Source organism: Bos javanicus, chromosome 10 (genome assembly GCF_032452875.1).
Source record: "Bos javanicus breed banteng chromosome 10, ARS-OSU_banteng_1.0, whole genome shotgun sequence".
Lineage (NCBI taxonomy): Eukaryota > Metazoa > Chordata > Mammalia > Artiodactyla > Bovidae > Bos > Bos javanicus.
The window spans coordinates 83904472-83921102 of record NC_083877.1 but is presented as its reverse complement, the minus strand read 5'-3'; the positions used below and the strand labels follow the sequence as shown (position 1 = coordinate 83921102).

The following is a 16631-nucleotide window of genomic DNA, read 5'->3' as shown; positions in this document are numbered from 1 at the left end:
CTGGCTGTTCCAATGGGGCGTTTCAAGGGGAGCCAGCCTTGCCTATCAGTCCTCCAGCCCCTGATCCTTGTAAAGTCTCTCAAGCCCCTGGGGTGGGGTTGGGGGGTGACGAGGAGGGGGTAGGAGTGGGTGGTTTGTTTCTTAGCACAGGTCTTTTTCTTTTTCAAAAAATATTTATTTAATTAATTTATTTATTTGGCTGTGCCAGATCTTAGTTGCGGCCCGCGGGCTCTTCAGTCTTCTTTGTAGCATGCAGAATCTTTAGTTGCTGCATGTGGGATCTAGTTTTCTGACCAGGGATTGAACCTGGGCCCCCTGCATTGGGAGTGTGGAGTCTTAGCCACTGGACAAACAGGAAAGCCCCAGTACATGTCTTCTTAACAGAAAGCAATGTTTCTAAATTATATCCCCAGGTTCCTGAAAAATCGAAGACAGGGCCACCCTGAACTTTCGTTCCGTCACGGTGCCATCAGCAGCTGCCACCCCTTTTCATGGGGCAGTGGGACGGACACTGGCTCACCAGCTGGGGCACGTGTTGGCTTCTCAGCCATGTGGGAAGTTCATAAGAAGATAGTGTGTTTGTCTAGAAACACATGTGTGAGCACACATGCATGTACAAACACACACACACATGCACACACACACATACACACACCATCCTGGATCCAGACCAGAGGGGATTACCTTACAGAAAGGTTACATCTCAGCAGGTTCAGAGTGTATAACCTGAATAAGAGATTTGAGAAAAGTTAATCGGGCATGGAGGTAAGATGGGGAGAATCGGGTTACCATGGCACACGGTAAAAGAGGTGTTTGTGATCTGTGTGTTGAAAAGCACAGTGCCTTTCTTTGGCCTGTTCATGCGTTCGGCATAGCGGTGGGGGTGGGTAGTGACGAGAGAGGCAGCAGCAACAGACCTGTATTGAAGCCTCTGTGATGCTCTGGACAGTTCCCGGGACACACAGGAGCTTGATAATAAACAGTATCTAATGATTCCAGCCCTGGCTTTGCTGATGAACTCAACTTGGAGATCTGGAAGAATGCACTCTCTCCCCACTTTCTCAGTTTCCTCATCAGCGAAATGGAGGCACTACAGCAGGCATCGCAGACACAAGTGCCCACAGGAGCCCGGCAGGCTGTGGAAATGAGTGAACGGATGTCTGGATGGGAAAAGTAGAGCAGGGACTGGGGTGGACTGTGGTAAACTGGAAATTCACCCTCAGGCATCAGGATGTCTGAATTCAACTCTAGCCATTTGCCACACGGGAAAACAGGGCCCATTGTTGCCAGGACTCCTGATTTTTCTCTTTTTTCAAATTAAAAAAATTATGCATTTATTTTTGACTGGGTTGCGTCTTTGCAGTGGGCTTTCTCCATTGCACTGTGCGGGCTTCTCATTGCACTGACTGCTCTTGTTGCAGATCACAGGCTCAATAGTTGTGGCATATGGGCTTAGAGCCCTGCAGTATGGGGGATCTTCCCGGACCAGGGATCGAACCTAGGTCTCCTGCATTGGCAGGTGGATTCTTAACCACTGGACCACCCAGGAAGTCCAGGACTCCTGATTTTTCCAGAGACACTTGAAATCTGAATGTGTATATAAACTCTAACAACTTGACATAAGTAATTGAATTTTCAGAAAGCATAGTACAACCAAACAAAACATACTTGGGGGCCACATTTGACCTATAGTCATTAGGTTTGCAGCCTCTTAGGAAAGCTGTTGTGAGGAGGAAGGAGCTGGTGGAGGTGAAGAATGGCTGTGAGGATAAGGTGGGTGTGAAACCTGGACCACACTCTTACCAAGCTTGATGGGCAGGTCTGGACCGTGCAGCTTCGAGGAGGAGGGTTTCAAGGCCTGGCAAGAAGTGTGCATGGAGGCGGGCAGGGATGCACACCCAGGAGAGGCAGCCGAGGGGAAAAGACAAAGGCTGTGGGTGGCAGTGGCGTGGGTGGTGGGTGCAGAGGTCAGGGCAGTCCAGGGCCAGAGGAAGCAAGAGGGAGCGAGGCGGGCCCCAGGCCGAGGCTGTTTGCCCTCTGCCCTGCTGTGGCCCTGCGGGTGTGTGCAGCCTGTCATCAACTGTGCACAGAGGAAAAGCGTCACGCCCACATGGTAAACTCAGGGCATTAGGCACCTATTCAGATAAACACAAAACCTGGCCCAGCCCTCCCAACGTGTCATCATAGTAGGGAACAAAAGCCTGTCATACATGGAGAGAGGCAGAGTAGCCTCGTGGGTAAGAAGAGAACAAGTTTAGGGTTCAAACAACTTGGATTTGAATCTGACCTTTGTCACTTATGGCCATGCGGCTGGGGCAAGTTACTTAACTTCTTTCTGAGCCTGGTTTACTCATCTGGGGATAATGAAAGTTCCTACCTTTTAGGGTTGTCGTGAGGATTAAGTGAAAACGAATGCTGTAATGTATGTGACGTGCTTAGTATAGTTCCTGGTCTGTAGCAAGTGCTCAGATTGAGCTCTTCATTATTGTGAGATGAAGCAGTAACCTCAGCTAACTAGTGATTAAGCACAAAATCCGTCGTCTCAGCAGAGAGCTGACACAGATTCGGTACAGGTGTACTCCTCCCCTGCTGCAAATGTTTCCTGAAACATCGATTCTCTGGCCTGAGCGCCTGTTTGCTAGGAACATGGGAGACACTGTACCCACCTGGATAAGGATCTTCTACTGAGATTGGGTAGGGCTTCCCTGGTGGCTCAGATGGTAAAGAATCTTCCACATCAGGTGGCCGAAGTATTGGAGCTTCAGCTCAGCGTCTGTCCCTCCAATGAATATTCAGGGTTGATTTCCTTTAGGGTTGACTCGTTTGATCTCCTTGCAGTCAAAGGACTCTGAAGAGTCTTCTTCAAAACCACAGTTTGAAAGCATCAATTTTTCGGTGCTCAGCCTTCTTTATGGTCCAACTCTCACATCTGTACATGACTATTGGAAAAGCCACAGCTTTGATTACATGGGTCTTTGTTGGCAAAGTGATGTCTCTGCTTTTTACTAGACTGTCTAGGTTTGTCATAGTTTTCCTTCCAAAGAGCAAGTATCTTTTAATTTCATGGCTGCAGTCACCGTCGACAGTGATTTGGGAGCCCAAGAAAATAAAACCTGTCATTGCTTCCACTTTCCCCCTTCTATTTGCTGTGAGGTGATGGGACCGTTTGCCATGATCTTAGTTTTTTGAACATTGAGTTTCAAGCCAGCTTCTTCACACTCTTCTTTCACCCTCATCAGGAGACTCTTTAGTTCCTCTTCGCTTTCTGCCATTAGAGTGGTAACATCTGCATATCTGAGGTTGTTGATATTTCTTCTGGAAATCTTGATTCCAGCTTGAGTTTCATCCAGCCCAGCATTTCGCATAATGTATTCTGCATATAAGTTAAATAAGCAGGGTGACAATATATAGCCTTGTCGTATTCCTTTCTCAATTTTGAACCAGTCAGTTGTTCCATGTCCAGTTGTAACTGTTGCTTCTTGACCTGCGTACAGGTTTCTCAGGAGACAGGTAAAGTAGTCTGGTACTCCCATCTCTTTAAGAATTTTCTATAGTTTGTTGTGATCCACATAGTCAAAAGCTTTAGCATAGTCAATGAAGCAGAAGTAGATGCTTTTCTAGGATTTCCTTGCTTTCTGTATGATCCAATGAATGTTGACAATTTGATCTCTGATTATTCTGCCTTTTCTAAGCTCAGCTTGCACATCTGGAAGTTCTCAGTTCACATACTGCTGAAGCCTAGTTTGAAGGATTTTGAGCATAACCTTGCTAGCATGTGAAATGAGTTTAATTGTCTGGTAGTTTGAACATTCTTGGCATTTCCTTCTTTGGGATTGGAATGAACACTGACCTTTTCCAGTCCTGTGGCCACTGCTGAGTTTTCCAAATTTGTTGACATATTGAGTGCCACACTTTAACAGCATCATTTGTTAGGGTTTTAAATAGTTCAGCTGGAATTCCATCACCTCCACTAGCTTTGTTCATAGTAATGTAAGTAAGGCTCACTTGACTTCATACTCCAGGATGTCCAGCTGTAGGTGAGTGACCACACCATTGTGGTTATCCAGGTCATAAGAGGACCAGCTATAATCCTTGAGTACGGAAATATCTTGTGGTCCTCATGGGAGCCTAGGCTTGAGAATCAGACTTCTAGGTTGAAATTCCAGCTTTATCTTTCATCTGTGACACCTACCCCAGAGGGTTGGTGTGAGGATTAGATGTTAACCTACATGAAGCTCTTAGGAGATGGTCTGAACCAAAGCCAGGGCTCAGGAAGTATAAACTGTTCCCATGGGGGAGTGAGGGTGGAATGTGTTTGAGAAGGTCACTTGACTGAAGGATGTCTGGAGAATTGCCCATGGGTTCATCATCTCTTTCAGGTTTATATCTTCCCATAGGCCTTGTCTCTCTGGATTCAACACTGGGCATTGAACCCTTGCCCCCCCCTCATCATGGAGAAATGCTAATGAAGATAAACAAAGCTATCTGAACAGGCTGGTGTTTTGAGAAAATAGAATCAATTTGTGTTAGTCTGGACTGGAAGTAAGGGAAGAATTTAGAGAGGATGTTTCAAGGTCACACTTAGCTTTCCATAGCTTGAGTAGGATCCAGTGCATTTAGTACATGGTCCACAGACCTCTTCTTGAGTGTGTCTTTGAGTAAAGAGCTCTAGTGAAGTGAAGTGAAGTCACTCAGTCATGTCCGACTCTTTGCGACTCCATGGGCTGTAGCCTACCAGGTTCCACCATCCGTGGGATTTTCCAGGGAAGAGTACTGGAGTGGGGTGCCATTTCCTTCTCCAGGAGATCTTCCCGACCCAGGGATTGAACCCGGGTCTCCCACATGGTAGGCATTGTAGGCAGACGCTTTACCGTCTGAGCCACCAGGGAAGATCAAAGAGCTCTAGAAATTATTTTTAAACTCTGCTGCTTAGCTAAATAAAAGGGATAGTGAGTCCTCACTGGGGGCCAGGGAGGACTTTGCCCTGGGGAAGGCCCTGGTGGCCTTTCTAGGGCCCTTTCAGCAAGAGGAGAAAAGTGGAAAAGCTGCCCCCACTGGGTACTGCCCTGGCAGAAATTGGGGTATCTTCTTACCGGGAACTGGTGTTCTGTGATACGCAGAGGGTATCACATTTTCCATCTTCTACAGGTGTCATGTGGAAAGAGAACCTCTCTTGCTTCAGAACAAGAGCCTTAACTTTCCTTGGCAACTCACACACTGAATAGATTTTAGCTTAAAAATAAATAGACATTGGAAAATGGTTTTCAACCAGCTTTCTGTACTGTCTCATCTTTGGGTCTGAGGAGCTCTCATACCTTTTTCAGGTCTTTTTCTAAGACAGGATCTATTTAGAATTGGACCTCACACTCTTCTGGAAAGGAGCATAGGATGCCATGTCACAATGGGCACCATTTTTGATTCTCTAAAAACATTTGACTCCCAGGAAATGGGATGGACATGGGAGAAGGGAGCACATCCTGGAAGTTTCACATGTTTTTAGGAACCCCTGTCCTTGTAGAGAGGCCAGCAAAGATGGGCCAGGGGCATGAGTGTAGCATCTGGAGGCCTGGGTCAGAGCTAGTTCAAGGGCAGGTAGGCAGGAGGTTGTGTTCCTGCCTGTTGCTCATAACCTTTGTTGAACTTCTGGATTTGACCTCTAGGTATTATGAAGATCCTACAACTGGCTGGCCTGTGACTTTATTGGCCACAACCTGGAGTTTTTACCCACATAGTCTTCAGCTCTGTGAACCTCCTTTCTTCCCTATTACTGGTTCCTAGCTAGGCTTTCATTGATCCTTACCATTGGGATCAATCTTTTATTCTTCTTCCCTTAAGAAAGGCTTATCAAGTGGATAGAGCAGTAGTGGGACCTGATTAAACTTGGTCTCCCATTCCTGGAGGCCTCAAATGAAACTTTGGGGTTATCTCTGCATGAGGTTTTATGTGTAGGTCCCAAGGTGTTCATCATAAGACATCCACTGTACAGTCTGTGGCTTGACCACAGCATCCATGGGGCACTCTCTGAATTAATAATATTTTAAAAGAAACAGATCTTGTAATTCTCTTGAGATCATAATTATTTTACATTGTATTTAAGTTTGTGTGTGTATATATGTGAAGAGTGTGAATTTGTTGTGTAAACATTAAAAATGTGCTGTATGTGTAGCAATCCTGCTTTGCATTTCTTTGATTTTTTAATAACCTGGGCACCGTCTGAGAGGCCCTGTATTGGAGCCTGCTAGATTAGTGGTGAGCAATCCATTTTACACAAGAGGGCAATTCAGGAAAAGTAAACAAGCATATTTACGGGTTCTTTTTTTTTTTTTCCCCTCCAATCAAAATGAAGAGAGTTTTATTGAGTTTCATGACCCAAGAGAGGGTGGGGCGTCAAGGAATGTTGATCCTTATAATTTACTGAGAAGATAAGATCAAGGAATTTTATTCTTAGAATGTACTGAGAAAACAGATGGTGCTTTTTAGTCATTGAAAACTTACATCCACCATTTGGAGAGTGTTTTCTAACTTTCCATTCTTGAGTTAGACCTCTGGATGCCTATGTGAGCTTTATCATTGCACAGACTAATCCTGTAACCTATGAGTTGGTGTTTTGTATATGTTAGTACCTCTTGCCCAGTATAGTGCCCAGCACATAATAAGGGCTTGGCAAACGGAAACACGGGTTCGATTCCTGGGGTTGGGAAGATCACCTGGAGAAAGAAATGGCAATCCACTCCAGTATTCTTGCCTGGGAAATCCCATGCACAGAGGAGCCTGGTGGGCTATAGTCCATGGGGTCGCATGAGTCGGACATGACTTAGTGACTAAACAACAACAACAAAATGCTTGTTAGAAAGCTCCATGGTAAAATGGTTAAGAAGGCAGATTCCAGCCAGACAGCCTAGTCTGTCACTTACTGGCTGTGTGAGTTTGAGCAAGTTTCTTAATCTCTCTGGGCCTCGATGTCAGTCTGCAAAGTAGGAGTTGTACAATCTTTACCTTATAGATGGAGATTGAATAAGTTAATGCATGTGAGCACTCAGAGCCATGCCTAGCATGTGTAAACGCTGCATCCGTGTTAGCTGTTACTATAAATATCGTTATTGAACTGAATGGAAACCCCATTTGCCTGTGGTATTAGGGACTTTATAGAGAATCTCTTTCCATCTCTGGCTTCTAGTTTGTCACCATTGATCAGCTTTTCTTTACATTCTCTATCTGTAAACATCGATTTGATTTCCATATAAAATAATGATGTCTTTTCCCTTCATTCCAAACATTTTTTAAAGAGAAGAAAAACAAAAAACAAAGCCCCCAAATGTTTCTGAAGCAAACCTGGGTCCAGCTGAAATGGATAGCACAGTGGATTAATGACCCGGGTGGAGTTTGCACATCTAGATTTTGTAAAACCACTCCTTTCCAAAGAAAGCGCCAGTTTCTCTGTGGCCTCTTTCATCTCTTCTCACAGAAGCCTCTTCTGAGACATTCAGCTAAGCAGTCTTTGCATGGACAGGAGAGCTCCCAGGAATGATTCATGCCAGACAAAATCTGGCTCCAAGAGCCCTTGTCCACCTGACTGCTTTACTCTTAGGGACTTCCCTGGTGGCTCTGATGGTAAAGCGTCTGCCTACAATGTGGGAGACCCAGGTTCAATCCCTGGGTCGGGAAGGTCTCCTGGAGAAGGAAATGGCAACCCACTCCAGTATTCTTGCCTGGAAAATCCCAAGGATGGAGGAGCCTTGTAGGCTACCGTCCATGGGACTTCACTTTCACTTTCACCTTCATTTTTGTTCCATGTCTTTTTTTTTAAGTTTTAAAGTTCAAAGTACATCATACATACAGTGTGTATATGCTAAGTTACTTCATACGTGTTTGACTCTTTGCAACCCTATGGGCTATAGCCGGCCAGGCTCCTCTGTCCATGGGGATTCTCCAGGCAAGAATACTGGAGTGGGTTGCCATGCCCTTCTCCAGGGATACATACAGAAAAGTACACATTTATGCAGCTCAATAAATTCTAACAAATTAAATTTACTTATATCACTGTCCATGTTAAGAAACAAGAGGACAGAAGTCCACCTGTGTCCCTTCCAGTTACTACCACACCTCCTGCCCCATCCCCAAGGGTGACCATCCTGATTGTAACCCCCCATAGGGTGGAATCTTCTGGCGTGTTCACTTCAGTGTCTGGATTCCCCTGTCAACATTGTGAGATGCCTTCATAGTATGGGCTGCAGTTGTAGGTCTTGCATTCTGGGTACTGGGTAGTATATTGTCATGCTGCTGGTTCTATTCTCGTTGGGCATATAGCGGTTTCTGGTTTGTGATTTCTCTGAGTTGTGCTGTGAGGAGACCTGAAGTGTGCCTACCTGCCAGTGGGATGGCTAGGTCCCAGGTAGGCTGTGTTCAGTAGATGCTGCCAAGAGCTTGTTCAGAGCAAGCGGTGCCCATCATCTGCTCAATTTTTTTTTTTTTTAAAGCTGAGCCACCCGGCATACAGGATCTTAGTTCCCTGTCCAGGGATCGAACCTGCCCCCACCCTCCACAACCCCCTGCAGTGAAAATGCTTTCTCTTAACCATTGAACCACCAGGGAAGTCCCTCATCTGCTTGATTTTATGAAGAAAAGTATTCCACATTCAGATTTGATTTGAGTTTTAGAGCAGAATAACATTATACTAATTCTGCAGATTTTTATCATTTCTATTGCTCCCCTGTGATGTGTTATGGTTGGATGGCATCACCAACGCAATGGACATGAGTTTGAGCAAACTCTAGGAGACAGTGAAGGACAGGGAAGCCTGGCGTGCTGTAGTCCATGGGGTTGCAAAGAGTCGGACACGACTGAGCGACTGAACAACTCATGCGTTATGAGCCATATGGTAACCCGGCAAATTCACTTGAGTTGCTGAAACTGCTTCTTTTCAGGAAGGTTCTTGAAAGGCTTAGAACTGCTACCTGAAATGGAAGTTTTAGGGATTCCCCTCCCCAAAGCATCTCCTTTTTTCAGGAACAGAAAATCCTAATTACCACATCCCCTGCAAAAGGAGTACATCCATCCCCACCACCTTACACTTTTTATTGAATGCAATTTAGAGCTTAGGGAGCTTTTGAGTGAAAATCAGACATCAGTGAGATTTCCGATTTTCCACAATCTGCTCACTGGACGATTCCTCTTATAACTCCAGTTACAGCTGCTCCTCTTCGGAATGTGACAAAGCCTGGCGGGTGGAGACTCAAAAGTCCTTCCAGCTAGTCCTGACTTTGGGTTGTAAACAATCGCAGTGCAAGGTGCTTCCGGAAGGCAGAGAGACAGAGGCCTTCCCATCCAGTCCCAGAAACTTTCTAAAGAAGGACCTCCAAGTCTTAGAGGGAGTTGAATTGAAACAGTTTTGGCTCGCCCTCCCTTCCTTGACTGCCAGAACAACAAGCTAGAAGCAACATCCTATAGAATAACAGCAAAAATAGCACTTCACACATGGCTCCCTCACAAAAGCACTCCCGAATTCTGCACCACCAGGCAGTTATTATTTTACTTTACAGATGGGAAAATTAAGACCTAGAGAGTTGACACAGTAGAGTTGGAGGTCAGACCCAAGCCTGCAGTTTGCACTTCTAAGAGCAGAGGGGTCCTATTCTGAGGGGACTTTTAAGGATGATGTGACACTATTGGAGCTCATGACCATGTCTTTTGATGGATGACTTTCACATCCTGGGCTTGGGCAATTTGTCTGGTTAGAAAATCATCTTCGGTGAGGACATGTGTACAAGGAGTTTATTGCTATTTTGTATGTAATGGCCAAGAATTAAAACTCAGTGAATACCTGTCAGTAGGGAAATGGTCTGATAGCAATGGTACCTTCATCCTGTGGGTCATTACAGAACCATTAAAAGGATTTGAGCAACATATGACAGAATAAACAAGAGGGAGAAGAGCATATATCTCTCCCGAAACCCCTATTTATGTATGTCTGTGTGTGTAAAATTACTTACATGGTATGAGGAAAAACATGGAAGGACACAGACTAAAATATTAACATGGGCCGCATGGGGAAAGCAGGGTCAGAGTTGGGGTGCTGATGTGGGAAGACAGAATACAGGAAAAGAGTGTAAGTGATAAAACGCATTTGAATAAATTATATATACACACACATATGCACAAAGAAACTCATAAAAAGTATATGCATAAATAAAAAATTCAAACAAACAAAAGAGTGGTTCCAGTAAGAACAAGGCTGTGAAGCCTATACGGGTCAGTTAGCTTGGCAAGAATGAGAGCTCAGTTCTGCGGCCAAAGGCTTTACCCTCCAGGTCAGTTCTGTTGCAAGTGAAGGCCATGGGTCAGAAGGGGTCAGGGAAAATGTGTGGGTGGCAGAGCACAGACAGCCTGCTGTGCCTGGCAAACCGAGACGTACAGGTACAATCTTTGAAGAGTCTGTTACATACTGGCATTTTCATAACGTCTCGCAGCTATCTTTATCCCCATTTTATGGAGGAGGAAAACTGAGAGCAAACGCTCTCAGTCACATAGTGAGTGAGTGGTGCTGAGATTCAAGTCCAGGTCAGAGTCTAGGACTCCTGCTTTTAGGCCTCATCACAACTTGGAGTTCACATCCCGCGGCTTTTAAGGAGATGATCAGGGCCGGCCTGCTTTGATCCGAACTGAGATTTCTGCAGGGCCCGTCTCACAGATGTGTGTCCTAAAGGATGGGTTTCGCAACTGAAGCCAGCCGAGCCACCGTCTAGTGAATGTTTCCTGTGTGCACTCGCTGGCCTGGTTTTGGATGGCAGCGTTTCTTACCTGTGCGAGCGCAAAGCAGTCTGTTCGGGCTTCTGTCCCCAGGGGAGCAGGGCTCCATGGAAAAGTAGGGCACCTGGACACCTACCTGAGGACAGGTGAAAGGCAGGCTGGCTTGTTTAAAAGGAGGACAGTGTTAGCAAGTCTGACATCTGGCCCCCGAACCATATCAGCAACATTTTGGGGAATAAATGCTTGGGCTTTCATGGGGATCTGTCTCCTACTTCTTCTCACCGCCCGCCTTCCCCCCCCGGAACCCCGCCCCAGCCCCACTAAACACAAAAGAACTAACAGTAATGGCTTGTTTGGTGGCTTGGTAATGTGGCTTCCATCTAAATCCCTTAGCGCCTGTGCTGTCACCAAGGGTCCCTGAAAGTGGATACGTAAGATAAAAATCTCGGGTCTGCATATTAATGTCACCTGGGATGACTTTTCTCTGTCCTTTACCTTGGTTTCCTCATTTCGTAAAATGGGCATTGGATTTTTTTTCCTGCTCAAGATGAAAAGAATATATTTGTGATGTATAATTTTTTTTTAAAACACAAAAAACATGTTATAGATCCAGTAAGATAAAGTCAGTTCTCTGTGTTAGTTTTTGGCTGAAAGTAGCGGTGCTGCTGACGCCAATAGCAGGCGCCATGTTTTATGTAATAAGTCTGGAAGTTTCCAGCGCTATCGGGCCCCTGTTTTGTACAGGGTGCTGTGTCTTAACAACGTCAGTGATGACCTCCGGGAGCTGTCCTGTTGCCTAAAGGTTAAGTTGACTGCAGAGGGTGGGCCGGCTGCAGGAACGGCCTTCCTGGGCCCTACTGCTGTTCAGCGTGGCAGATGGCTGCCATTTCCCTGGTGGGGCTGCAGCAGCTGGAGCTCGAGCTGCCTGCCGCCTTCCTTCACTGCCTGGCAGAAGCCCCGCCGATCCCACGGCGGAGGACGAAAAGAGGAGAAAGCATACAGCCGGCTGTTGTGTTCACTTGAGGGTTTCCGGCAAGGCTCTCCCATGCCCGAGTTTTTGCTGTCTGCCCACAGGTTGTAGACTGAGCCTCATGGCCGGGGACAAACTGCCTGGTCTCTTAGAGCTTTGGTTTCTAGTGGAGCAAAGGCGTTAAGATGAGCCTGTGTAACTGTCATGATTGTGAACAGTCATCCTGTTATTAGTTCTTTGAAGACTGGGACTCCAGTACCTGGTGCAGTGCTTGGCACACAGTAGGGACCCAGAGAAATGCTTTTCATTGGTATGGAACCCCTGGAGCTCCATGGCTAGACAGTGTGGAAAGCAATCATTTAGGAAATATTTTTCTTTGCTCTTTTGCATTCTTCAGTGCATGATAAGTAGGGGGTTTGTACGTCTTTTCCTCCATCTTTCTTCTTTGCCTTCATTTTACTTAAAAAGTGATTGCCTTCTGCCCTGTTGAGTAGAGCTGACAGGACCTTGTCACACATCCCTGTCCTATTTGCATTTCTGAGCGCTGGTGAAATCTGTGTTCTGCGTAAAGGTAGAGAGAGATTGACTAGCTTGGGAGGAGAGCTTCTCTGTGTCCTGGGAGCCACTCCTAATTCTTCCCTACCTCCATTAGGTCTGTACAGTCTTCTGAGGTCCCGGACGCTGTAGTTTACCCAGGTCTAGATTAAGACAAGGGCTGGAGCTCCCAGTGGGCTCCCAGGCATTGGATCGGAGGATGTCCTTTAGAGAAAAGGAAAAAAAAAAAAATCCACCTTGATGGAATGATAAAAGGAATGACATCACAGTAGGCATGGCAACTGCAGGGTATCATAATCGCCCCATGAGGTGGTCAGAACCCCAAGGGAAGACCTGGTTTCTTTGTGCTCTGCTTCTCGTTGGGCGGACAGGGACAGGGAGGCAGGGGGAAGGGTTGCTTACCCAAGGGCTGGAAGAGGCCAGAGGTTTTGCTTTTCACTCCAGAACTGCCTCCCTGCTCTGACGGTCTCTCCGGGGTGGTCGGGTGCCACCTAGAAGCATTTTCATTCTCTCACTTCATTATCCAGTGTTACCCTGGGAGTTTGGCGGGAGAGGGGGAGTAAAAAGAGAGAGAGGAGCGTATCATTGGAGAGGGAAGTAGCGATGAAATTATCGTCAGGAAGTTCTGCGGAACCCTGGAGCTCCAACCTCAGGCTCTGCTGCCCGGAGGCTCCGAGCTCCTCTGATAAACTCACAGTCCGTCTTCTGTCCCATTCTTGGCTTCTCGGGGCCTTGACTTCTGCAGCCGACGGTGTTGAGCTGGCTGTCGACCATGTAAGTTATGCTAATTTCAAAATCACTTGTGTCCAAAGCCCAAAGAGATTTAGAGCCACTGCCCAGGGCACGGTGTGAACAGAGGGCTGCTGTATTTGCGGAGAATGGTGCCGCTCTGGACAGCTTGGAATGCTGGCCCACAAGGTCGTCTGGAAACGCAGTGCAGGGGCGTTGGGTGTTGAATAAGGGGCAGGAACCAAAAGGTTGCCATTCTGGGACTTCTGGGTACCCTGGGCCCAGAAATCATTTCTCTTTTCTGTCTTCGTGGAGTAACTATGCCCCAGGTCATGCCTCGTAGCTGTCTGTCTATAGGTCTGGTCTGCTTGTTTAGCATTTTAGGGTCTTAGAAGTGAGGCAGCCTCACCAAGGCGGGAGTAGCTATCAAGAGGGCCCTGTTCCTTCTCTACTCATCAGCAGAGCCCCCACCCCTAACCTATGGACATTTGAAGACATTTAAGAGTCTGTTGAGAAGTGTGCTCTTTGGCATCTTTAGTTAAAATGGAGTTTCGGCTTCTTTAGTCAAAATATCTGGGCAAGTTGGAGAAATTGCTTACCCAGCTCCTCTTGCCTATGGGAACTTTGTAAAGTGAGTTTATTGTCTAAAATTTCTTTTATTGAGATAAAATTCCTCTAATATAAAGTTCACCATTTTAACCATGTACAATTAATTGGGTTCTTTTAGCATTTTATTTTATAAATTATTTATTTATTTAAACAGTAAGGATTAAAAAAGAATAAAAGCAGAACTATGTCATTCTTCTACCTGAAAACAAAGTAATTTCTTATATTTATATCCAGTCAATGTTCAAATATTGATTTTTCATATTTTAAAGTGTGCGGTTGAGCGGTCTCAGTATATTCAGTGTTGTACAAACATTACCACTATCTAATTTCAGGACATTTCATTACTCTAGAAAGAAATCTGTTACCCAAAAACAGTCACTTCTCATTCTTCCCTCCCCCAGGCCCTGGGAACCATGAATCTGCTTTCTGTATCTATGAATTCCCTTGGTTTGAATATGTCATATAAATGGAATCAGACAATATACGTGGCCTTTTGTGTCTGGGGTCTTTAACTTAACATGTTTTCAATGTCTAACCATATTGTAGCATGTTTTTCCTTTTTATGGTAGAATAATATTCCAATGTATGAATATTTTATTTATCCATCCATCAGTTGATAGACATGTGGTCTGTTTCCACTTTTTGGCTATTATGAATAATGCTAATATGAGCATTCAAGTATAAGTTTTCATGTGGGCATCTGTTTTCAGTTCTCTTGGGTATATGCCTAGGAGTGGAATTGCTGGGTTGTATGATAACTCTATACTTAATTTTAGAAACTGCCAAACTATTTTCATTTAAAAATTATTTTTATTTATTTAAAAAAGTTGTTTTAATTTGTTGAAATTTTTTTTTGGCCACACCATGTGGCACATGGGATCTTAGTTCTCCAACCAGGGCTTGAACTCACATCCTCTACAGAAGGAGGATGGAATCTTAACCACTTGGCCACCACGGAAGTCCTGCCAAACTTCTTTTAGACTGGCTGCACCATTTTACATTCCTCCCAGTGGTATATGAGGGCTCAATTTCTCCACATCCTTGCTGACACTTGCAATTATCTTTATGATTATAGCCCATCCTAGTAGATAAAAAGCGATACCTCATTGTGGTTTTGAGTTGCATTTCTCTGTTGATTAATGATGCTAGGTGCTTTCATGTGCTTATTGACCATTTGTATATATTCTTTGGAGAAACAGCCATTCAAATTCTTTGCCCATGTTGTAATTGGGTTGTTTGTCTTCTTGTCGTTAAGAAGTGAGTTTATTTTAATACATCATTGCTCCTTCCTCAACTCTAGCATGGTGTGACCAGCCTGTGGAAGATAAAGGAGTTTAGTGGGTCACTTAAAAGCAGACTGAGGTCTCTGCTTCTTAGGCCAGTCAATGTTCTTGGGGGTGAGGGAGCGCTCCTCTTCCTTGCCCCCCCTTAAAACACTTCAGTTCCCCAGTTTCTTAGTTCAATTCTTGTTTTGCTCTCAGTTTCTTTCTAGTTGACCACATCCACACCCATGACATCATGACTATATATGTGCTGATTACTCTCAAATGCATATGTCTAACCCAGACTTCTCTCTGGGGCCCCACATTTACATATCCAGGTGAAACCTCAGCATGTTCAGAACTTGCTACATTCCTCTGCCAAACCTTCTCCTGGACTCCCCACCTGGATGAGCAGCAGCCACATCTCCCAAGTCAGCGGAGCTGGAAGTCACCTTGGAATCCTGTCTGTCAGGCACATTTGCCCTCTTCCTCTCAAGGACTGTCCCTTTGCTTTCTTTAATAGCCCTCTCTAATTTGTCCTCAGTTCTTCACTCCCACTCTAACTGTTCAGATCTTTGTCACTCCCTAGTTTTGAGTTACAGCCATCCATCCTCTGCTGGAATGATCCAATTATATCCCTCCCATCTTAAAACCCAGTACTTCCTGTTGCCACACCCCCACCCCCGAAATAAACATCTTGTTCCTTTGTCCAGCATACAGGCCCTCCTGGATCTGATCTCTACATGTCTTTCCAATCTCATATTCTTTTGCTCCTTCTCCCTTCAACTCTTACTTTGATCATAAGGAATTCTTTCAAGTTTCTTGAATGGGTTGCATTCTCTCAAACCTTCATGCCTTGAATGCCACAGTATTGGCATGGGTTTCATATGTGTGGTCAAGGGTAGAGTTTTAGGGATCCCATATGACCCAAATTAAAAATTACTTTGAGTAGAGAACATGGTGACTGTGGGTCAGATGTGGATTTTGATTCAAGAATTTATATGAAAGAATTTCCATACTGAATAGAAATTAAGCTGCATTTTGTTGTATTAATGAACCTCGTATATTGAAAAGAGGATGAACTTCTTTTGGATTCTGACTTTGCTCCGTCCATAACTTGTTGTAACTAGTTATTTTCTGAAACAAAACCACCGTGATACATAATGTGACAAGCATATGTGTATTTGGGGAGCTGATGGGACAAAATATTTGAAATCAGTTACAGATCCCAAGGTTGCTGAGCACCAGCATCACATATATTTTGGAGCCCTACACCTCTAATCTCTGGGAGGTCTTACAACTTTTTCTAAGGATGTTAGTCCTTGGATAGAAAAACTCTGTGAAACTGAGCGAGTGAGTCCTGATTCCTTCCAAATCATTAAAACAAATTAATTTAGATTATGAACTAGTGCTTTCTCTCCCTGAAATTTTTACTTGGAAAAATTTCACACCCTCTGAAAAGTTAGAAGAATGGTAAAAGGAACATGTCTGTTGTTTGCTTAGAGTTGCCGTTTACTAGCATTTGGCCACATTGGCTTCCTGTCTCTCTTCCCATTATATGCACATGTGTCCCTCCCTCCAGCACCCTCCATCCCCCAAATGGTCTTTACAGTTCTCTTTGTGTTTTGGTCATAGTATCAAATGGTCTGGAGAAGACAGATGATTCATGATGGAGCAAAGAAGGGAGTTGCTAGATTCTCCTGCACAAAGTGATTTATTCTCTTAACAGTTTCCAAATGGATGGAGAAGCCGTGAGACTA

General features: G+C 44.9%; 1 protein-coding gene across 2 annotated transcripts in view; it reads left to right on the top strand.

The window, feature by feature from the left end:
* DPF3 (double PHD fingers 3) overlaps positions 1 to 16631 on the top strand; it is a 295203-nt gene that overhangs the window by 37788 nt on the left and 240784 nt on the right. The window contains exon 1 of one of the 2 annotated variants that reach the window (XM_061429343.1): positions 153 to 13045. The exons of the other annotated variant lie outside the window; for it this stretch is intronic. Within the exon in view, the coding sequence (XP_061285327.1) occupies positions 13044 to 13045 (2 nt within the window). The 5' untranslated portion in view covers positions 153 to 13043. Of the gene's footprint in view, positions 1 to 152; positions 13046 to 16631 lie in introns of those variants that run through there. 2 annotated transcript variants of the gene reach the window in all.